Raw genomic sequence first — 24,290 nt, forward strand, 5'->3', positions numbered from 1 at the left:
AGCGCATGCGCTCCACAAATGAATGAGAGGTCTCATTTGTCACGTCTAAGTATTTGGGATCCGGGCCTAGGGTCGCTTTTTTGCCTTTAGCTGCAGATTTCAGGAGGGGCTGTCTGCGCCTACCATCCAGATCGCCGCTGCCCCGGACACCAGCCCCATTTAAATCCAGACATTCGCAAATGCTACCTCTTCGATCGCCCGCGGGATGGCCCTTTTACCTACAAAAAGTCTCCCGGGCCGCCAGGTCAACGTCGGAGCAAAGCCAGGCTTATTCTGCACCCGCTAAAACCGGAGCACCTCCCGCGCCTCCGGAACAGGAAACAGAGGGAATTAAAAAGCAAACCTGCGAAAGAACGTGACTCCGGGAAGGATGCTGCTGGACTCGCCGCAGCGCCTCGTGTACGGTGATTGGCGAATCAGCAAAAAGCGATGGACATTTAAGCCAATCAGCGTCATCGAGCCCTCCGAAACCCGCCCTCTGCCCTCCTTGTCCTCCAATCCGGAACCGCAACCGGGTGAGCGCGCGGCTCCACTCGGGAAGGGTGGTGGGACTGACTCTCCGTCCTTAGCCGGGTCCTCGTCCAGCGTCTCTGGCTCGCTGAGAGACAGCAGAGCGCGGCAACATGAGCGACTCCGCCGGAGAACGCGCTCGCCTCCGGCGCTACCCCGAGCTGCCCGTGTGGGTGGTGGAGGACCATCAGGAGGTGAGCCGCGGAGCCTCGGCCGCAGAGGCCAGAGAGAACCAGAGTTGGTTACCTGCACGAGTTGCATTGAATTGGGGGAAACACCAAAACTACCTTGGAAGCTAACTTGGAAAAATAGACATTGGCGTTTATGGGGCCCTTACTCTGCTTCCGGCCCCTGGGCAGTCTGACTGCAGATCCCCGAATCCTTAACCTGCACCTTAATTCGGGCTTCCTGCCCTCCAGCATCTCCAGCACAGGCCTGCAGTGTAGATGGGAGACTTTTTGTTAAGAATGTGGATTGTCATATGTGAAATAGAGACAATTTTAGGGCCATTAGTGTTACTGTGTGCATAGTGTGCACATACATTTTTTAATACGGTGCCCCGCGTTTCTAAACACTAAAGATATTGTCCTGTTTTTATGGCACTGCTATTTTAATAGAGTAGCTAAAAGAATGCCCGAATGCAGACTTCTGGAAGCCTACAAGGCAGATCTATGGATCGCATACCTTATTCTTAAGTAGCATTAAGGAACCTTGGGAGTTCCCTGGATATGAAAGAGGAAAAGAGTGGTCCAGGTTTACGGATGGAGACAGTTGAGAGGAAGGAAGTTGGGCTTCTTCACACCTGGACCTAGTGTGTGTTAGCATGAGAGAAAGAGCCAGTGTGGATTCGACGGTGCTTTCAAATTCAGTCTTTTTTTTTTTTTTTTGATAACTCATTGTGGTTTTCTAATTGACTTTATTGGGGTGACATTGGTTAATAAAGTTATATAGGTTTAAGGTGTACAGTTCTATAACCCATCATCTGCATATCGTATTGTGTGTTCACCACCCCAAGTCACCTATCCTTCCATCATCACTAATCTTCTCAACCCTCTTCTACCTCCCTCCAACCCCCTTTCCCTCCGGCAATCACCATACTGTTGTCTGTGTCTGTGAAGGTTTTTTTTTTTTTCTTAATCAATTTCAGTATGAAACCTAGAACTATACAGCTGTAACAGGACAAAGCCCTGTAGACCTCCTAGCCCAACCACACCTTCCTATAACCACACCAGCCACCCTGGAAACGGCCAGAAGACCCAGGGTAGCTTGAACACGTTAGTGCATGTATTAACTCACAGGTTTTTTCAGTCCTTGTCCGTTTCCTCACATTTCCTGAGTTCATTGTGGCAGCAAAAGATGCCCATTAAAGCCTTTGGGAAGTTCTGAGGAAAAAAATAAAGCTTGAGGTCATTATCTACATGATCGCCAATGAACACTTTTTCCTACGTATGTTTACCTACTTGTTAATAGCTTGGTGTGCTCCAGATTATGTGCAGTTGCATTTGGCATTGTTTTTCAGTCTGCAGGTGAGTGTAAGCTCATGGTTTCAGTGCCGGTTCTGATGTGTGCCTACGTCCTTCGCAGGTCCTGCCTTTTATATACCGCGCCATCGGTTCAAAACACCTTCCTGACAGTAATGTAAGTTTCGTGCATTTTGATTCACATCCAGATCTGCTTATTCCTGTGAATATGCCAGCTGACACTGTGTTTGATAAGGAAACTCTTTTCAGGTAACATATGATTTTGTTAATGATCTTATACATGCTTGAAATACAGTTTGCAGTAGATGATAAGTGATTAAGAGAAATAGACTGTGCTAAGCTCATGAGTTTGTTTTGTTGCCTCTCTTATGTTATTTAAAGCAAGTCTTGACAGCCTGTTTCTAAAAGAGCCAGGTAGTAGATATTTTAGGCTAGTTGGTCATACGGTCTCTGTTGCAACTACTTGCATCTCTGCCCTTACAGTGTAAAAGCAACCATAGACACTATGCAAACAAATGGCTCTGGTTTTGTTACAGTAAAACTTTATTTACAAAAAACGAGTGGCCTAGTCAATGAGTGCCAACCTCTACTTTAAAACATAGAATTTTACAAGTATTGTAGAAGAGACTTGAAAAGTTATCTGAGCTAGTTCTCCCTTCCTCTCTGCTTTAAAAGTCTGAATATTGGGGCACAAAAAAAAAAATGTGTCTTAGCCCTAGCTGATGTGGTTCAATGGATTGAATACTGGCCTGTGCCAGTTCTCTGGTGGCCAAAAAGGTCACCAGTTCAATTCTGGGTCAAGGAACATGCCTGGGCTGTGGGCCAGGTCCTCAGCTGGGGGCATGTGAGAGGCAACCAATTGATGTATCTCTTGCACATTGATGTTTCTCTCTTCCTCCCTCCCCCGCTCTCTAAAAGTAAGTAAAGAAAACCTTTTAAAAATATATATCTTAAACACATAGTTCAATAATTTAATTTGTATATCTCTCCTTCCAATATTGAGTTTTTCCAACCTCCTAATTTGTTTATTTTCAGGTCACAAATCCTACTGACTATGAGTTACATAGAATCATAGAGATGGAAGTGAAATTGATAATTTGTACTCTATTCTTGAGGAAGGACCATACCTAAAGTATCTATAAATAATGACTTACTAGCCTCTCTTCTGTAAGAAAGTTCCCTGAAATTGTCAATCTCTCTTTATGTACATATTTGTTAGAATGTAGCCTACTTGTACAATATAAAAAGTTACATACCAGTAATTCTCCTGTTTTCGTATAAGATTAAAAGAGAGATGCTTGGATAGGGACTTGTGGTTAAGGTAGAGGCATAAGTAAACACACCTCACCTCCTCACACCACTATAGCAAAAATTACAACCAGAGTACAAAACAAATATCACCCAGAATTATCAGAAAATTGAGGTGATGGAAATCTGACACCAAGGATTTAAAGAAGCAATATTCATCCAGACGGATAGGTGGGGCGGAGAGGCACAGAGAGGCACAGAGGTGTGGGACAGAGAATGAGTGGTCCTGCATCCACATGTTGTATGTAAAAATTGAGAAGGGTATCTCAGGAAGGAGGGATCCCAGCCCCAGAATAGACCACCCAGCCCAGGGTTCCAGTGCCAAGAAGATAAGTCCCCAGAACTTCTTGCTGTAAAAACCAGTGGTGGTTGAGGTGGCCAAAGAAACTGCAGGATTCTCAAGATACTCCTCTTAAAGGGCCTGCAACAGACTTAGGACTCAGCAGACCCACACCCGCCAGGATTTAGTGCCAGGGCATCACCTGGAAGGACACAAGTGGCATACAGGGAGAAAGCGAAGTGACCAGCATCAGGGCAAGTGCCAAGAGACAGCTTCCTCCCGAGCAAAACTCCAGAGGCCAGGCAGTGACCTCTGTACAAGCCTTCTTGTCCTGTCTGTGAGCCCTCCCCGACACAGAGCAACAGCGGTGACATGGGTCGCCCCACCCTGCAGATTACCTGAGGCTCTACCCCATACAACTTACAGGTGCGCTTTTCTACAATAGGCCACGCTGCTAAGATGGGGAGTCAAAGCAGCTCTACCTAACACACAGAAGCAAAAACAGGGAGGCTGCCAAAGGAGACAAAGAAATAAGGCCCAAATGACAGGACAGAAAAAAACTCCAGAAAAAGAACTAAACAAAATGGAGATAAGCAACTTATTAGATGCAGAGTTCAAAACAGTGGTTATGAGGATGCTCCAGGAACTCACTGGGTAACAGCATAAAAAAGACCCAGGCAGAAATAAAGGTTACATTAAGTGAAATAAAGAAAAATCTATAGGGAACCAACAGTGGAGGGGATGAAGATGAGAATTAAATCAATGATTTGGAACACAAGAAAAAAGAATTAAAAACAACGAGGATAGGCTAAGGAGCCTCTGGGACATCCTTTAATGTAACAACATCCAAATCATAGGGATGCCAGAAGGAGAAAAGGAAGAGCAAGATATTGGAAGCTTATCTGAAAAAATAATGAAAGAAAACTTAACTAATTTTATGGAGGAAATAGACATACAAGTCCAGGAAGCACAGAGAGTCCCAAACAAGTTGGATCCAAAGAGGACCACACCCAGACACATCATAATTAAAATGTCAGAGATGAAAGATAAAGAGATAATCTTAAAAGCAGCAAGAAGAAAGCAGACAGTTACCTACAAAAGAGCCCATAAGACCGTCAGCTGATTTTTCAAAAGAAACTTCGCAGGCCAGAAGAGACTAGCAAGAAGTATTCAAAGTAATGAAAAGCAAGGACCTACAACAAGATTATTCTATCCAGCAAAGCTATCATTTAGAATGGAAGGGCAAATAAAGTGTTTCCCAGCCAAGGTACAGCTAAAAGAGTTCATCATCACCAAGCTATTATATGAAATGCTAAAGGGAATGATACAGGAAAAAGATCAAAATGATGAATATTAAAATGGCAATAAGTTCACAACTATCAATCATTAACTCCAAACAAACTAAGCAAACAAGCAGAACAGGAACAGAATCATAGACATGGAGATCATTTGGAGCGTTATCAGTTGGGAGGGGGAAGGGAAAAAATGGGGCAAAAGGTGCAAGGATTAAGAAGCACAAATTGGTAGGTACGAAATAGACAGGGGAATGTTAAGAATAGTATAGGAAATGGAGTAGCCAAGGAACTTCTATGCATGACTCATGGACGTGAACTAAGGAAGGGAGATTGCTGGAGGGAATGGGGGTACCGGGTAGAGGGGGGCAATGGGAAAAATTGAGACAAATGTAATAACATAATCAATAAAATATATTTTTAAAAAAGAGAAAGATGCTTGTCTGAATTAACTACATTTGACTTTTTCCAAAACCCCAATTCACACCACTGATTTCTAAAAAAAACATGGTAAGTCTGCCGTTGTCCTTACTCTTTTATATGTAGAGGTTTTATGTTTTAGAAATTGAAGATAATTTTAACACAGGTATGCAGACTGTACAGTTAGTCATAGGATACTAGTTATTAGACTTTTTAGTCTCAGGATTCCCGAATACGCTTCAGAGTTACTGAGCTTTTTCTGTAATGTGGGTTAGCATCCAACAATTCATATTCCAGTCTGAATAACCATGGTTTATCAATCAGTCTTTCAAGAAAAATGGTGTTTTGCTTGCAATTCAGTGACAAGTGCTTTTCCTTGAGACTTCAGTGTATGTAGCAGAAGCACATTCTGTACACTTCTCATGTTACCACACAGAGTGTTTTCAAATGTGTACTCGAGGTGCAGGTGTCATCAGGAAGGACATAGTTGCGTGAGACTGGGTTTGGGGAGGCGTAGTGCTTGGTCGTGGAAAACACGGTGACCGCAGTGCAGCTCGGTGCCACCGCCGTGGTTAGTCTCACGACACCGCCCACTGTGGCTTTGTGCCACCTGTGCAAATGTCAGCACCGTGGAAAAGGAACACAGCGCCTCAGTGTTTGGGGGAAATTGCTTTTAACTCACGGTCACAGGAAGCACCTCAGGCGCCTTCCAACTGGTCCCACAGACCCCACTCTGAGACCTGCTGTCTTAAAATATTATTGTGAGTGAAATTGCATTGGGGGGGGAAATCGCTCACTAATTGTTTTTGTTCTTCCTCTCTATTTCTTTTCCAGGGAGTTAAGTATTGAGAATTGGATCATGCCTGCAGTTTATGCTGGCCATTTTTCTCATGTCATATGGCTTCATCCCACATGGGCTCAGCAAATCAGAGAGGGCAGACATCACTTTTTAGTGGGCAAAGACACTTCTACCACTACAATCAGGTAATTTCCTCGTACTTACGAGTATGAAACAGGTGGGATGCTGCTTCTGTCCTATTTTGGATTCCTGTAATAACTTACCAGTGTCTCTACACACACACAGAGTCAGATTAAGCCTCAGCTCTTCGAAAAAGAGTTCTCAAAACACCAGGAACAAGTTTTCAAGGCCCTTAAACTTCTCCCCACACCATTTATACTCTGGCGTGCGCCACGTTTGTTTTTGAATAACATGACCTTCATCTTCTGGGATTCTGGCTCCCCTGGTGACTGACTCCATTAAATCATTGAAGTACTTTTTAGATTTATATATTTAATGATACATTTACTATTTCCTTCCAGTATAACCATAGTCTGCTGAATGGAGAAATTAGCAGTGAAAAAGCAAAAATAACTCACTTTTTTTTTTTTAATAAATCCAATGGCTAACAAGTAGATTTGGGGGTTTAATTTTATGAATATGATTAGCTTTAGATAATTAATCTAAATTAAACTACAGAATTCTCTGGCTCGGGTTACATGTAGCACTATTTTTGTAGTAAAAGCTACGTAACCAGTGTTTTGTGTATCTTCTGGGTTCTCTTGTGAGGGGATGAATGTTTTAAGTAGTGGAACTGTAACATTCTATAACCTAAAGGATGTAAGGATTAAATGGTAACACATTGAAAATGAAGTAATCATTCTCTTTGAATATGATATTTTTTACTTCTGACTTACCCTTAATGATATAAGTAACTTTTCTTATATATTCTTATCATTTACACAAGTCACTTTATTGTATATACATAAAATTTTATTCATTGACAGTATGATACTAAATAAATAGGGTTCCTCATACAATAAATATTATATATAATACTGGTATATGTGAAAGAGTAGTAGCATTTCTATTGAGTACTTCAGTGTTACCTGTAACAGGTTTCTGCAAAATCAGATAATTTTGAGCAATCTGAAATAGACATTTGAAACAAGGTGTGTATAATAATATTAGGAAGATTTTGATGATCTCGTGATTTTAATCCTGCAAGTAGAAATTTATGGAAGAGACGTGCATGTAGGTATGTAGTCTGAAATATGTGTTTGTACTGATAGGAATAAAGTAAAATATCCATTATTGAAGAAGAATACAAATTTAGGTCAAGGGGTATAGCCTTCGCCCTTCTTAGGATGGTACAGTTTTTAATGAGCCTGGACGTTAGTTTTATTGTGTCATTAATCTTTTGGGGGAAAATTTTATCTTTTTAAGTGTAAGACTGTATGTTGGAGTAGGTAGGTAGGTAGTAAATATTAACCATTATTTTATTTGGATAGAGCCTGCCTCTAGAAGAAGCATTCGGTTTCACTGTTCATAATACTTACCAAGGCATCATATAGTTGAACAGCCAAGACCATGCCAATATGTCTAAAATCAGAGATCTGCAACTTGTGAAATATATTCTGCTCATGTACATGATTTTTTTCAAGTTTTTTTTAAATATTATGATCATATAAAGTATAATGAGCCTTGAAATACATCAGAGGGAGCTTCTATTAAGAGAAATTATTTCCAGACGGAATTTTTGTCTTAAGCGATTTGGGGAGGTGAAGCTCCAGCTGGTACAAGAGAAAGCCAAAGCGCTGGCTCACACAGGATTGTTTCTTTCTTTCTCCTGTTAGAGTTCACCACATACAGCCCAGGGCAGTTCTGCAGTGTGGGACATCCCAGTTTCTCCTACTTTCTTGCTCTATCATCTCTAGAATGTTGTCTTTGTCCCATTGTCCAAGGTGGGCTTGTCATATGCCAGTCAGTGGGGAGGGGAGAGCAAGGCGTGACCTTAGTCAAAGGGCCACGCCCAGCTGCGAGTCAGACTGTGACTTTGGACACTTGGGTGCCCAGCTAAACATCTGGGGAATGCTATTTCTACAGAAGAACAGGAAGTACAAATATTAGAGACAGCTCCCAGTTCTTGCCCAATACCTTCTTTATAATTCTGCAGTGCTATGAAATGCTATGTGAAATGTCAGCTAATTTGTCCACTCCTCTTTAAAATAGTGTTTTCCTCTGATCCAGGGTTACAAGTACAGATCATTACTTCCTAAGTGACGGTCTTTATGTAACTGAAGACCAGCTAGAGAATCAAAAACCTTTACAATTGGATGTAATTACGGTAAAGCCATATAAACTCTGTAACCGTCAAGAAGAAAACGATGCAGTGTCTTCTGCTAAGAAGCCGAAGCTAGCGCTGGAAGACACAGAACACACTGCCTCTACTAACTGTGACTCTTATTCAGAAGGATTGGAAACGGACACGGCGACTCAGAGGAGGGTCCAGACTGGCCTCGGACCCTCGTGTTCATGTTCTGCTGAAAGCCAGCACTGCCAGACTGCAGTCAGCACTGGAGAAATCCCGGCCATTTTGAAGAAAGGGGATGCCTTTGTTTTAGATATTGACTTAGATTTTTTTTCAGTCAAGAATCCCTTCAAAGAAATATTCACTCAGGTAAACGGTGCTTTTAAAACATAGATCTTGAGAATTACATGACATTTCTCTAGATCAGGGATCAGCAGACTTTCTGCAAACAGCCAGATAGTGATGACTTTATTGCGGGTCAGCATGGCCTCTGTCACATATTCTTCCTTCCTGTGCTTTCAAATCCTTTAAAACTGTATATGCCATTCATAACTTGAGGGCCATACAAAAAAATTGCAGGCTGTAGCTTGCCAGTCCCTGCTGTAGATAATATTTATTATTTTGCATTTATTAATCGGGGTAATGTGTACATGGGTGGTTGGAAAAAACAAAGTCATGTAGTAGGAGAAAGCGTGTACATGAAAGAACGTCACTGCCTTTGTCCATCCCCGTTCCCTCGATTTCTTGCCTCAGAAACAAATGCTATGGCCAGTTTTTTATGGTGTCTTCTCAGAGATACACAATGTCTATAAGCCCCTGTAGACAAATTTTTCAGTGAATAAGGTGCCTAATGACACATGGACTATTGTAGCTAATCACTGAGGCCTGTGGTCCTTATGCTACCTCAGCAGATCTTAAATGCAAATCACCAGAGACAGAATTCTGCATTTAAGAAACTGGTAATTCATGATACAAGTAAGTATTCCTCGGTGCACTTTATGAGCACGTCTGCTGGCCTTAGCACTCAGGAGGTTATCCCAGACCTATTCTGGGGGAATTCAAATTGACGGGTCTTTTTTCTAAGTTCAGTATTTGATTTTTAATGATGATGCTGTACTTTACAATCCCTATTCTGTATGCATATCGGAAGCCTTGTGATTTATCTAAATAATCAAAGACCTCTACTTGTCGTGCCCAGATGGATGGAGTTGCCCTGAGGAAATGATACTATTTACAGTGAAATCTCAATTATATATTTTGCCTGCTTTTCTCAGACTAATCTTTAAATGACTATCTAAGAAGTTTTTGAATCATAGCCATTTTTTACTTAAAACATATCATTGAAAAAAATGTTTTTCTTAATATATGGATTTTTTGTTTTGTTTTTAGGAGGAATACAAAATCCTACAAGAGCTCTACCAATTTAAAAAGCCTGACACCAACCTGACAGAGGTATCCTTCATTGAATTCTTTGGGTTTTGTCTGTTATCACATAACCTCATGTCTTACAGCTTGTGATGACAGGGTGCTCTCAAACAACTGTCCGACATCTCTGTGTGTGTTTACTGGGGAAGTCCATGATTAGTTCCTGAAAATCCCGTTTCATGTAATTGAACTGCAGTTTCATTGTGGTGGGATTTCACTTGTTTTTTGAATGAATAACCATAACCTCGGCTTTTCTATGCATTTAAAGGAAGATTTGGTAGATTGTGTCGATACTCGAATTCACCAATTAGAAGATTTAGAAGCTACTTTTGCTGATTTGTGTGATGGTGATGATGAAGAAACTGTACAGAAATGGGCTTCAAACCCTGGGTAAGACCCTCAGACATTTTCTGCATCTCTACAATATTCCTGTCCTAGATATGTTACTATATTTACTAAATCGCTTTTAAAAATTAGTATTAAATTTCAGCACAAATTTACTAGCACTCTTTAGCATTTATTGAGTATTTTCTATGTACCCAATATAATTCTAAGATTTTTCCTTGCATTATCTCATTTATTTCTTGTAGCAGTCTTATGGCTTTATTATTATTATTTCGATTTTATAGATAAGGGAGCTAAAGCACAGAGGTTAAGTCACCCAAAGTCATATAATAGGAAGCGGGTGTGATTTTAGTCACTGTGCAGCAGCGGCCCTACTGTAAGATGTGGTGGGAGCTTTCATGGAAGATTAAAAAGGAATAAGACAGTCCCTGTTCAAAGTAGAATAAGGAAGAAAATTAACCTATCAATAGCAAACTAAGTTACTAGACTGGTAATTATAATGCGAAAACGTGCCTCTTTTGAAGGATAGCCCAACAACAGGTAGAAGAGTTTATGTTCAAGCTGCCCATGGCCTCAGGGAGCAAGAATTGAAAGGTGGGTTTTTCATCAGGTCATTTGTCTGGCCAGTCCGCTCAGGGTTGACCGACCTTGAAAATAGGGAGATCATCTATTGATTTGGGGGGTGGCGGGTGAAGAATGCCCTTAGTGTTAATGCTAGTTTGAAAGGATAGTGACATAAATAGTGTAGTTACTTTTCTCTAAAATAATGTTTTAAACTATATAAACTCAAGAGACCAGGAACCACAATTAGAACTCTTCGTCCCCAGGAGCAGAGAAGACCGGAGCGAGCTTATTTTCAAACTGAGATGATTCTCCGTAGTGCAAGTGTAAGAATCAGCCGTAAGATAGCAGTAGCAGGGGCCAGGCAGATGGGACCTCCTGCCTCCTTTTTTCTTTCCCCTCCTAGCAGGTGGGTGGATGTTGCTGGAAAAGACATTAAAATGCTGGAATTACTGATTAATCGGGCCTTCTAAAGAGTTCCACCTAAATTAAATACCTTAAACGCATCATCGTTACTATATGAAATGGTACAGAAATTTCTCCATTATAATTGTATATATGTCAATAAATATGACCTTAATTTTTTTTAACCTTCAGGAAACATCTTCCTTTTAACACTGTGTGTTTGAGGCACTTAGTTTTCTTGGTGATCAAAATGATTTTTTTATTGTTGTTCAATTACATTTGTCCCAGTTTCTCACCCCACACCCTCCCCCACAGTCAGTCCCCACCCCGTTGTCCATGCCCATGGATTCTTTATAGACATTCCTTGACTTGACCCTTCCCCTTCAAAATGATTTTTTAAAGTCACAATAGAACTTGGATTTTTAGAGACAAGGAAAATCTCAGTTTCTTAAATGCTAATTTTCAACATTTAACACAATCTGTAATTGTGTTAGTTAAGAAAACAGCAGGGAATACTTATTTCTTAATATTTTAACGTGATATTTGAACAGCTTTATTTTTTTGTTTCCCAGTAATCATATGAAACATATTGTTAGTGATGAATTTTAAGGGTAATGTATCATTGGCTGCTGTAATTTTGGTTGAGGTGGTGTGATGTTTAATTGAGGGCTGGCTTTTTTTCCAGAATGGGATCACTAGTTCCACTTGTACAGAGTTTGAAAAAACGGATGGACGTGCCAGACTACGAAATGGTAAATATTTTATATTGAAGTAAAGAACTGACCCTTTTCAAAGACATTTTTCTGGACAGAGAAGTGTGCTTTCTGTTAAAGTAGGTCACCTTTGTTTGTGTTCCTGGGATGTGTGAGTGAACTATTTTTTTTAAGTGATGAAAAAAGTACATGCTTCTTAGAAGCTGGAACATTTTTCAGTTTTCTAGGAAAAACACTTGTCCCAATTTTATCTGTGAAACAAAAGTGCTATGTTTTGTCTTGTTTTGTTTTTTGGTCAGATCTCTTCTTCTCAGAGAAAAGAATGAATACAATTTCTGAAGTTGTTCGTTCTTTCTTTATTTCTTTCTTTCTCATTTTCACTCCTTTCTTTCCTCACTCTGTAAGCTTCTCTGATTAAAGACACCAAACAGAAAGGCAGAAGGCGGCGCTCTGGTGAGTGCATTTCAGCGGCCTCGGCTGAATGGTTACTGACTGACCGTGCCAACAGTGCTCTGATGCAGCAGCCGCAGAGAATATCATCGGTGCTGATTTCTTTATCTTTACATCACTCTCCAGTCCTGGAAGCACAGACTTTCCCATTTGAAGTTCTCGTGCCTTTTCGCTCTCGGATTTTGTGCCAGAGCTGAGACCCCCAAGCCTTCTGTTCCTCCTTTACTTCCAGTGCTTCTTGTACTGCAGTCAATTGTGGTTTTGCTTTAATATTTTATTTAGTTGTGGAATACAACCAAATCACCTTATCTGAACTGAAGTTTACATATTAATTTAATGGTAACTTTATAAGAATAAAAAATACCCCCAAAAGAATGTTTTGGTTAAATCGCGGCTAATCCAAGACTCACCCTTCTTTTTCATTTAATTTTTATTTTTTACATTTAGTATTGTTTTATACAGCATAATGGTGAGACAATCATACTTTACAAAGTGTTCCCCCAATATTTCCAGTATCCTGCTGGCACCATACATAGTCCCCCTCCTTTTTAATGGCAGCTATTAAAAATGGAAGAGTTAGAAGACACGTAGGGTTTTAGAATGCTTTGAACTGATGTGACATCGATGAATTTTATAATACTATAGTGCATTAAATCTTTGGTGTTAATCCAGAGCCTCCAAGAAAATTGCAGCTTAGTGTTTTTTCCGTGCCTTGTGTGCTCTTATATGCTAGGCAAAACTGTGACATATTTGAGACCCAGTTTTCAGAACTTTAAAGCAGAAGCTGCAAAATGTCAGCTTGTGAGCCATTTCCAGCCTCAGGCGTATTGAGTTTCGTGCTGGTCGTTTACAATCACAACACTTGTACAGATGTCAGTAATATGTACTGTATACAAAGGGTACACGAGAAACGGGTAACGGCCAGTTAAGTAAGATGGGAGGGCTTTCCCGTGTATCCTCTTGAAGCTTCGAATGTAGTACCAAGTTCATGTATTTAAAGAGAAGATAAAAACAATATGTTGGAACAGAAAATAACGTGAGAATATTATGTATAATTTCATATCAGCTTTTAGAATCTAGGTAAAATGGATAATTTGCTAGAAAATGTGAATTATGGAACTCAAGTAACGACAGAAACTGAATGAATCTGTATTCATTAAATAAATTTAAAAAGTAGTTAAAGAATTATTTCTAGAAAAGGCCTCAGGCCCAAACAGGTGTGTAGGTCAGTTCTTCCAAACTTGATAGAATAGATAACTTCTAGGGCACAGAAATTATTAAGGAAAAACTAATCTCAACGCAAAAACATTAAAAGATTTGTCAGCAAGGGCATTACATGGTTAAAGAGTCCTGTAAAAACATCAAAGCCGTACAGTGTAATTTTCATTGTCTTACATCAGGTTCACCAGGCCGGTCTAACCTGCGACTATTCAGAGCTCCCTCACCATGTCAGCACAGAACAAGAAATTGAGTGTCTTATTCAGTCTGTATATTGTTTACTGAAAAACTTACCAAAGCCTACTCTTGTGACAATTGCAAGGTAAGTGGTAGCCTGCATAACAGCCTATCAATGATGGCCACATCCTAATCATAGAAATTTGTGAATATGTTGGCTTATGTGGCAAAAGGGACTTTACAGATGCTGATTAACTCAAGGTTCTTAAAATGAGGAAGACATCCTGGATTTTCTGGGTGGGTCCAATGTAATCACAGGGGTCCTTATAGGGAAGACAGGGAGGTCAGAATCCGAGAGATTGGAAGATGCTGGGACGTTGTCTTTGAAGATGGACGATGGACCCATGAGCTAAGGAATGAATGCAGGCAGCCTGTAGAAGCTGGAAAGGCAAAGAGACGGATTCTTTCCTAGAGCCTAGAGAAAAAGGTGCAGTCCTGCCACACCAGTATTTTAGGACTTCTGACCTCCAACAAAACTGTAAGATAATAAATTTGTGTTGCTTTAAGCCTCTAAGTTTGTGACAGTTCGTTACAGACCAGTAGGAAATCAATACAGTCTCCATAGACTAATCTGATGATTACTAATACAATAATTCTTACCAACTTTCTACCCTCTCAGCTCAAATTCCAGGTGTTGTATTTTCTCTTTACTATTAGTAACGGTTGGCAAACAGCATGTTATCTTGTCTTTGAAGATGGTGATGTTATTCAGAGAAACACAAGAATTCCCATTTCTGTGCCCTACAGAGAAATATTTAGCTGCTGCCATGTTTTAAATTTAAACATACTATATGTATAGTTATAATTTAATAAATCAATCTTTTCTATGCTAATCTTCGGGCTGGTTTTCTATAGAACTGTTAGATTCTAGAATAAGTGCTTTAAATGCTCAAATAATATATATATTTTTTATGACAAGCATTTCGTAACATCCTTTACCATCCTAAAACCAAATTCAGATAATCTAGCCTACATACCTACATAATTTAAAAATACATATATATAATACATAATATATAGATAATGTAATTGTCATAGTCCATTCAGGCTGCAATAACAAAAATGCCATAGATCTATTGCTTATAAACAACAGAAATTTCTTTCTCAAAGTCCTGGAGGTTGGGAAGTCCAAGATGAGGACCTGGCTCCTACCTAGTTCACAGACAACTGCCTTCTGCCTGTAACCTCACATGGCAGAGGGGGTGAAGCAGCGCTCTGGGACCTCTCTTGTAAAGGCACTAAATCTTACCTAGGAGGGGTCCTCCCTCATGACCGAATCACCTCCCAAAGGTCTCACCTCCAGATTTGACCACACTGGGGATTAGGTGCCAACATACGAATTTTGGAGGGGGGAGTGAGTGTACCAAACATTTAGTCTTGGTTTTTATAGCAATAACCTGCTTATACAAGTAATTTAAATATATGTTTATATATGTATATACACACAACAATATCATTGTAACATAAAGGAGAAATAAAAGTAGTTGATAAAAGCAATGTATATTAAAACGCCACACTAGACTTGCATCTTTACAAAGAATGACTAAATGTAACAGTAACAAACACAGGTACTCAGCATTTAAGTACCTCTTATTTGTCATAAATTAATCTTTTATATATGATACTTTCTTAAAGTAGGTGTTTATCCATATATATATATATTTTTTGGATAGTAACTTAAAATTGTTCTGTATCATTTATTATGTGTTAAATGTTTACATGAAGCCTCAAAATAACCTAATCATCAGAGAGTGGAATGAGTTTATTGGAGGTCTTATACATTATTTCTTTAGTTCTGAAATACTTGTGATAGGGAGTGGGCTATATTACTAACCCCATTTCAGTCTAAAAATCTCTATGCCACTCTTCCCCATCCCTCCCACTAAATGGCTTCCTCACCCCATTTCAAACCAGGAGACACTGATCCAATCATTCAGACCTTAATGCAGCTGTCATTGTCGGTGACACTGTAACTGCCTGGCCATTCACGTTGTAGTCGGTGGTTCTACAAAGACTTCCCCAAATGCCGATTTCCGTCCCATCCCACTTAGCTCTTTTCTCAACACTTAACTACCTAGGAAATTGATCCCTACACCAGCACACCCCCGTGTTTCATCCTGGACAGTCCTGTACACTTGTGTAGTTAACCTTATTTTCAGAAGCAGAATGCTTTTATCAGTTGGAAGGCCTCTGCCGTCATAATTTCTAGCCCTAGTGTACACATAAAACAATGAGAAACCCTGGCTGGTATGGATCAGTGGTTTAGGCATCCTCCCACAAACCAAAAGGTCACCAGTTCAATTCCCAGCCAGGGCACACGCCGTGGCTGCAGGCCAGGTCCCTGGTTGGGGGTGTGCAAGAGGCAACCCATTGATGTTTTTCCCCCTTTCTTTCTCCCTCCCTTCCCCTCACTCTAAAATAAATAAATAAGTAAAATATATTTTTTTAAAAGAATGAGGAGGGTGCCTAGTCACTAAGATAATAAGCCCCAGGATTCCCCAGCAACATGTCCCTTTCGAGCAAACATCGGTCTAGTGGTTGAGCACTGAGGCTTTGCACATAGGCCCGATGGTTTCCAGTTCTGTCACCAGCACCACTTATTGGCTACAGCTATGTGACGTGTGCAGGGCAATCTTTCTCTGTTGCAGATTCCTTTAAACCACGGGTGGTAAACACAAGGCCCAAGGGCCGAATCTGGTCCTTCACCTTGTTTTATCTGGCCCTGCACCTTGTTTCTACCCGGCGGCAGCGCCAAGCTCTTTGCCCCTAGTTAAGGAACAGTTACATTTATACAGTCCTAAAATTCCATCTGGCCCTTTGAAGGCCACCACGGGGCTGATGTGGCCCCCGGTGAAAATGAGTTTGACACCCCTGCTTAAAAGGGTAGGTAAATGTACCTATTTCATAGAGTGGCTGAGGAGATTAAAGAACATCTTTTATGTCATGCGCCTGATATGAGTAAACATTTAGTGGCTTGTAACTATTATTATTCCCAAATCCATCAACTTTCATTTCAATTTTACATTGAAATCAACACATACGGGCTTTTCCTCACTGCACAGTATGATCTCATCCAATTTATCTGTATTGTTTTTTATTTTTCTTGTTGGTTCCAGGTCAAGTCTGGATGATTACTGTCCTTCTGAGCAAGTGGACACGATTCAGGAAAAAGTCCTCACTGTGCTACGTTCCCTCTACGGGGCCCTAGACGTTCACTTGGTGTATTTGGCAGAGTCTTCTCCGTCGTGAAACAACCAAACACTAGGCTCCTGTTGCATCGATGTAGTGACAGGGTTTTCATTAACTTACTTGTAAATGAGTCTTCCAGAGGACACTTTGTTTTCTATTGACTTTGGCTGAAAATCTTTCAGGTATTGTCTGTTGCTGAATGGTGGCAATTTTGTGGGTATCAATTCTACCCCTGTTGCTTCTCTTTCTCCCCTTCTGTGATTGTCATCACTTTTGTGAGGGTGTTTTTGTGTTTGTTTGTGCTATTACAGATGTCCCTTTATTTTTCCTTTGAGGGTGGGTTTTTTCCCCTATTCTCATTTTTCTCCTAGGTCAGTTGGACTGTATGAGATTCATTCATTCATTTTATTCACTCGGCTAACTGACATTTATTGAGCACTTACATGCACCCGACGTAATTACACACTGGGCGTATGGTAATGGACAGAACAGACGAGGCCCCCGTCTTGAGGGACAGCTAAGAGACAAATCACAGATTGTGAGAAATGGTGGAGAGGAAAGGATAGCCACCAACACGTCTGAGGTGTGCTCTAGTCCTCAGGGCACCCTGGCCTTACGGGAAAGTAACATTCTCAAAAGCTACTGCCAAAAATAATAGTAATAATAAACAAACTTGCCAATCCATGAACATGTCGCAGGAAGTCTACCTCTCCGAGACTGTTGGGACTGTGACCCAGCTCTCGCAAAAAATGCTCTCAGCACTGTTGGTACGAGGAGGTCTATGTAAGTAAACTCAACCAAACAAATTAACTCTAGTTTGCTAATCAGAAAGCCCTTCTGGGGTGTTACACCTCCACGACAGTCAGTGTGAGCATTCATCATCATTGTAGCTCTTAAGTGACACTTTATTGCCAGTCTGCGTAGATACTTTTTCCAAATAAACCAGCTCTTTGTATCTGAATAATAGGAAAAAAGTTAAACCCTCAGTTCTGGCCTACCATAAGTACCGCCTTCCACCAGCCTCCCCGTGAGTAAGAGACCCTGTCTGACTGGCTCTTAATCGTGGAACTCGTCATTTACTTAACTGGCCCAAGTCTTTCCTCTCCAGGATTGCTCGTGTTCAGTGATCATTTTTATCTGCCTACTTGGTTTATTTTCCTTTAAAAGGTGGGACAGCACTGAAAGAAAAAATCCATTATTCCTCAGTCCTAATACAGTAGTTGTCTTCATTTTTGCATGTAACTTTCAGGCCTTGACCATGTACACGTACCTGTTGAGTTGCTCCTAACTGAAATGATAGTGTTACCTAACTTAACAGCCAATACCGAAGGTCACATTAGCATTACCACTCACTAGATGGCGCCAGATCCCCTTTTCTCCAATGATTCTATTTTCCAATGACTCCTTCTTGTCACCAAGTTGATTTTCCAAAGCTAATAGTGTGGATGCTTATTTCTGGTGTGAAAAGTAAAGCAAACTGAGTTAACTTTTCATTTTGATAGAACGTTATGTGCCAGAAAGCTTTATTTCGCTGTAAAATCAAAACTGCAAAATAGTGCTATTTATTTTTTCATTTTGAAAAATTTTTATTAGCCTTCTATAAATACATGTTACTTATATGAGTAAATTAATTTTGTGTGCTAAAAGAAATAAAAAGGCGTGTATTGAGGTTTTAAAGATGCACAACCAAACTGTAGCACTGACTGATGTCCCTGATCTCAGTGTGTTCAGAGCGTCGGCCCTGTGCCCTGGCTTAGTTAGCAGTCATTCATCACAGTCCCCCAACTTCAGTGTGAGTCCCCCTTGTTCAAACTCGGCTAGAGTCCATGGGCATCTCTTTCCTTTTTAGGAACACCTGGATTGTTTAGTTCTTGTGCTCTGTAATTCTCTTAGAAGAAAAAAGTTCAATCCCTACTTGTTGACTAGAACCAACTTAGTAAATTATGCCTCTGCGCATTTCACGTAGGAAGATGTTTAATTTATCACGACAGCCTCCATATGTGTTCTAAGTACCAATGTGGAATACCATAGTCCAGTGTTTTGGATTAGATATGAATATCACGGAAGCATGAGATTTTAAACAGCTTTTTGAAAAACGTGACTTAAGTATAAGCATAGACTATAGCTTTGATATCTTTTAAGTGTTCCAGGTTCCCAGGAGCTCTTGGTCAAAGCCCTTCATTCTTTATATGATGGTATCTCCAAATACTGATTTTTATTTTAGCAGTAGTTTCCCTGCTGGGAATATGTTCATTGGATTGCCAATAGTTCATAGTCAGGGGTTTGTTTCTTAATATAAGACTATCTCCTTCACTGTACATCTTAGGAGAAAGCACTTACCTGAAAGGTAAGCAGTTTTTGTTGCCCGTGCTTCAGAAATGCTCGTGTTCCGTGCAGCTCAGCTGTGTAAGTGCTCGATATTGGACTGTGCGGGGATGCCCAGCTATCTTGAGCCACACGCAGTGCCCTTGGGGACTCCCTGGTCCCGGGCCTCTGTGGCCCTGTGCTTCTGGCTGCACTCCGGGGGTCCAACCTTCAGTGCATCCTCTCCCTTTATTCTTGTTTGAGTTCAACAACTGAAGGTACGACTGAGGTTTCTGGGAACCTTGATTCTTAGGAGAGTTCTCTGGGCAGTGGACATTCTAGTCACTCACGGAAGGCTGCATCTTACCGTTGCACACCAGTAAGTTGGCGTTCTATACGTCGGTATTTTGCAGGTTTGGTTCTGTGATTCAGAAGCAGGAACCCATTACCCAGGGGACTGCTAGGCTGAGGCTGCGCAGTTCAAACTCCTTTGCAGATCTTCCTGGCTGAACGCTCAGCTCACCTGCAGCTCCAGCATTCCTGCCATGCCTCTGACTTCAAAATGCTCTTCGGGAGCAAGAAGATCTCTGAAGCCATCAGCACTGTTTAGAAGCCATGTCACCTCAGCTGGTGGGAATCGTGCCAGGACTGGGATGGGTCACGACTGGAATACAGTAGCTCGTAGTGACGAGTGTGAGCCTCAGAGGGCTACTGCCTGGCTCCAGTGTGCCCTCTGTACTGCCTCGGCTTCCTTTTTCTTTCCTCCTTTTTACAATAAGGGAATTCTTCATCAGATATTGTGAAGAATAACACATGCGAAGCCCTTATATAAGAACCATTCAGTAAACGCTGGCTTTCATTCCCAAACTCGGCCCTCATTAGAATATCCTGTGGTGGTTACTTCAGGGCTCGGCTGCTCTCATGCCTCTCCCAAATACTCATGTCTTCTTGAACCCCCACCTTGGCTTCCCCTTTATTTCTGTTAAGGGAATTTCAGTTTCTTTATTCAAAGAGGGCAGGTCCTTGCCCACAAGCAAAGCAGTAACAGGGCTTTAAGCAGAGTTGCTCATAACTTTAAATTCTTGTCTTGCAATTGGGACAAGCATCCACTCACTCGCTATTTTAAAACCTGTCCTCATGTGCAGTCGGGGTGAGGGAAATCAGCCTGTCCCAGTCTGTTCTCCTCTTTATACTCTTCCCTCCCGCCTGCTTATAAATCAGTCTAGCGTTTCTGCTGCTCAACTTCTGCTGTAGACAGTGTTTGAAAGTTGCCACCCCTGGACTGATGAATTACATTCATAGAATCTAGGATTATCCTTAGCATTTCTGACATTGCTGATTGACAGGTGACCTCGATCCAAAAAGCCCTTCCTGGATCAGCCACGGCACTGTTACTTCCAAACCCCTCCCAAGCACTCCCTTCCTCAGCCTCAGGCTTACCTAGGGGCAGCCTCTGCTTGCTCAGGATTGAGGAAAATGGGACCACCACAGAAAGTGGGGTGGCTCTGCCAGTCTGGCCTAATGAGGTCATGTAGCAGCCCTTCAGACATGACCCTGGTCGCTCAAGGAGGGAGACGGGTGGAGTCGGAGCTGGGCTTGGACGCCCGCTTTCGGGCAGACGCACCCTGAGATCTGCACAGCAGCGCCGTCCTGCCCGGATCAGTGAGTGGCCCCGTCATCACAAAGTGGCCCTGGAGGGACTGGTAGCTTTGAAATCAGGCCAAGTTCAAATACTGCCTTAGCCAGTTACCAGTTTTGTGCACTTGGGCAACTAAACTTGTCAGAGTCCCGTGGTTTAGAGGTGGTCCGCAGCCCTGTGTCCCTAGGGCACTGTCCTGTGCCTCAGCATCACACGTGGGTTAGCGGTTTGCGTCTGCCCTCCCCCGTGGCCACGCGCCCCTCGGCCTCCCAGGCTCCAGCATCATTCCTGGCTGTCAAACTGATAAGAACAAAATGGTGGTCACTGGAGGCTTGGCAGTAACAAACCTTATCAGGTGCCTTCTATGATTGATATATCTTCTTGTGAGTGTGCCATCTTTGAGAGCAAATTGAATAGATACACAAGAACAGTCGCCAAGGATTAGGTGTATTAAATACTTGAGTCCAAAAGAGCTAAAAAACAATACCTGTGATCCAGTGACTCTCCATGGAGTGACTTCTAACAGCTTCCCAGCCATTGCATAACCTGTTCTCACGGGAAAAGCCTAGTGAGAACCGTGCTCCACCACACTTACATCAGTGTGACATAAAAATGCATACGGTTTGATTTTCTGCCTAAAATCCACATCTAACGTTCGACACTATTGTCCAAAAACTGGATAAGACCTGTGGGTCCCTACAAAGTGTTGCTCTTAGATGGTTGTAGCTTTGCTGACCGTGGAAGAGCGCCACTTCCTCACTGCAGGTCATCCTTCCCTGTGGAGGCAGCTTCCACAGCAGCCCTGGCCTCGCTCCGCCTCGTCGTTACTCTCCCCGGGTGCGGAAGACAATTACAGGGCGCCTTCTCCTGGAGGTGAATGGCCTGCTCCGTCCTTCCGTGCCATCAGCTCCTGAGAACGGGCCCCACAGGAGAGGCTGACGTGTGTCCAGCTGAGCCAGTGGGTGGCAGTCTCTCTCTGGGGTGCAGTGTTAGAAACCAGTTCTTGCCACACACTTCAGTTCTCTCAATTCCGTTTTACCAGTAATAACGACGTCTTTATCTCCATCTGCCTGCGTGCCCGGGCCTGTTTCTAAGGCATTTAGAAACTTAGTGGGGAGCGGTGATGCCTACTGGGCTTCTGGGACGCCAGCGAGACGGCGCTTGCACGGGAAGACCTTAGTGCCGCAGCTTGCTGGAATTCCAGTCGAAAAGGAGGGCGTTCTGTGACCACTCTGAAAAGGCCCACAACCTCTCTTCTCTTTACACAGTCTGCTTTTCTGCTACGCAGCATAGACATTTTAAAACTTTTTTAAAGATTTGTTTTGCTTGTAAGTGCTTTCCTTGGGTGTCAGACCAGTGTTTTGTTTTTACCTGGCACCGTGCTGAGAAGAGAGGCAACACAGCATCGTAGTAGATTTCCCATACAAGCAACAACCAGGTATAAAATGCAATGCCTCACTTGTAATAGCATAGCTTTGCCCCAAAAAGGTACCTGTGAATAAACTAAATGGAAACTACCACCTATACTTTAAAGGAGTGGGAACCAGTGGGTTAATATAGAAGTTTCCCTGTCCCTCAGCAGCCGGTTCTTGCCAATTCCTCAGACTGGAATAGACCACGGCATTTATCTTCTCTTCAAGATCCCCTTTACTGACTTTTCTGCCTTATCTCATTTTCTCCACTCCCTCACTCCCTCTATCATCTCCCAAATAAACTACTTGCATCTAAATCCTTGCCTCGAGGTCTGTTTTCTTTGGAGGGGAGCGGGGACAAAACAAAGATAGATGGTATCAGAGATGGCCATAGAAAGTTAACTCTCAAGAATTTTCTCACTGCCCAGTCAGGGGCAATGTGAACATCATTGCTGGTCTAAGTGGGGGCAGTGATAACCATGGCGTTTACTAAGATTGTCACCTCTGAGAGTTTCGGTGAGGTGCAGGGACTGGGCTAGGGAATAGTCATAGCTCTCAGAAGACATGGGGTTATAGTAATGATAAGGATTGTAGAGGTGGCTGACTTTGGACTCTCCTGGAAGCCTTGAAGGAAGAGTATGGGACATAGGTCAGCCAACTCTCAACTCAAGGCTTATTACGAAAACCAGAAAGAGTTCATGGCCAACTTTATTTAGACTCTCTCCTCTTGCAGCAGGAGGGAAGACTATGCTGAATATTAGCCTCAGAATACAAAAACAGAAATGCCCGAGCTATGGAAACCAAATGCATAGGCAGAGCTGGTGTTCTGTGTTAATGTCAGGATTGTGAAACCTGAGCTGGTTACATCTGGGCAGATGCACTGCGCGATCGTAACCCCACGTATCTGGCTCTTCCAGGCAGGCACGCTTACTTCTGAAAAGGCCTTCCCTTTTCTTCTGGGTTTTCCAATAGTGTTGTTCTTCCTTTCCCTTAAGTTAAATTCAACTTTATTATGTGTTAAGGAGTGACTCGGGAATCCAACTTAATTTTTTTGAGAATGCTCTCTAGATCTTCCGCATCATTGGTTGTATAATTCATCTGTCTCCACTGCTTTAAAACGCCACCCTGATTTATAGGTTAAATTCCAGTATGAATTTGGGTCTCGTGGGAGAAAATCCTAGGTATTCACTAACCCGTTCCCTCTTCTTTCGGGGCTCACACACCAGGGTAGTTTCCCAGCTTCCGTTCCCGGGTGGAAGGGCGCTGCCTCCAGAGAGACTGGGAAGACTCACACTGCAGGCGGCGGAGCTGAAGCGGCAGGGAGCACGAGCCCCAGACTCCTTGTGTGGAGGGGCCCGACGAGCAGGGACTTGTTTTGTTGGACTTTACGAAAATGAGAAGTAATCGTTCATTTCATATGAGCCATTAGTTTTTTATGTTTTTCTCTTAAACCAGATGCCCTTACTCCAACAGATGTAGGTCTATTTCTGGACACGATTATGTTTCATTTATCGATCTGCCTGCTCACATGCCAGTAATGCACTGTTTTAATTGATGTAATTTTATCATGTATTTTGCTACCTAATAGGGATAATCCCTTAACTTGTATTTTACAGGGGTTTTTTTGTTTTCCCTCGTATAAACATTTTTCTATGTAAACTTTAGAACCAGTGTCACAAGTTAAAATAAAATTTCCTTGAAATGTTTGCTGAAATTGCATTATAAGTACTTTAATACCTTCATTTACATTTCTTCAATAACTGTAATATTCCCACTCCTTTTTGGTCAAGAGTTGCATCTGAGAGCCTGATATCCTGTTACTTCCCAGCCCCCCGGGAAGCCCACCCTTGCCTGGGCAGAGCAAGTTCCATGACACCTCAGAACGACTCAGGAGGAGAAGCAGAACGAGCCGGACACCGGTTGGAGGTGGGCAGAATGTGCGGGCACTGGCCTCTGGGGCTGCCGGTAAGGTGAGTGGGTAGGACGCCAAAGGCATCTGTTAGAGCAGGAAT

The 24,290-nt window shown here is 42.1% G+C and overlaps 2 protein-coding genes across 10 annotated transcripts in view; one reads left to right on the forward strand and one right to left on the reverse strand.

The window, feature by feature from the left end:
• DROSHA (drosha ribonuclease III) overlaps positions 1-343 on the reverse strand; it is a 105,999-nt gene extending 105,656 nt beyond the window's left edge. For 5 of the 9 annotated variants that reach the window (XM_053914067.1, XM_053914062.1, XM_071219754.1 and 2 more), the window contains exon 1: positions 223-343. The gene's annotated coding sequence lies outside the window, so the exon portion shown is untranslated. Of the gene's footprint in view, positions 1-218 lie in introns of all 9 variants that reach the window. The other 4 variants (XM_053914054.1, XM_053914065.1, XM_053914051.1 and 1 more) reach the window with 4 other exon arrangements.
• A 183-nt stretch (positions 344-526) lies between these two features.
• C1H5orf22 (chromosome 1 C5orf22 homolog) lies at positions 527-17,561 on the forward strand. Its single transcript, XM_024578632.4, has 9 exons — positions 527-704; positions 2,095-2,240; positions 6,126-6,275; positions 8,320-8,749; positions 9,770-9,832; positions 10,074-10,195; positions 11,802-11,868; positions 13,680-13,819; positions 16,851-17,561. Exons 1-9 carry the CDS (start codon positions 624-626, stop codon positions 16,981-16,983), a joined length of 1,332 nt encoding a protein of 443 aa, XP_024434400.2. The 5' UTR covers positions 527-623; the 3' UTR covers positions 16,984-17,561.
• Positions 17,562-24,290: the final 6,729 nt, after the last annotated feature.

The sequence above is a fragment of the Desmodus rotundus genome, chromosome 1 (assembly GCF_022682495.2).
Source record: "Desmodus rotundus isolate HL8 chromosome 1, HLdesRot8A.1, whole genome shotgun sequence".
Classification (NCBI taxonomy): Eukaryota; Metazoa; Chordata; class Mammalia; order Chiroptera; family Phyllostomidae; genus Desmodus; species Desmodus rotundus.

Coding starts and splice junctions, on each gene's coding strand:
- C1H5orf22 (XM_024578632.4), top strand. CDS start 624: ATGAGCGACTCCGCCGGAGAACGCGCTCGCCTCCGGCGCTACCCCGAG. Junction 11,869..13,679: donor ACGTGCCAGACTACGAAATG/GTAAATATTTTA, acceptor GTCTTACATCAG/GTTCACCAGGCCGGTCTAAC. Junction 13,820..16,850: donor ACTCTTGTGACAATTGCAAG/GTAAGTGGTAGC, acceptor TGTTGGTTCCAG/GTCAAGTCTGGATGATTACT.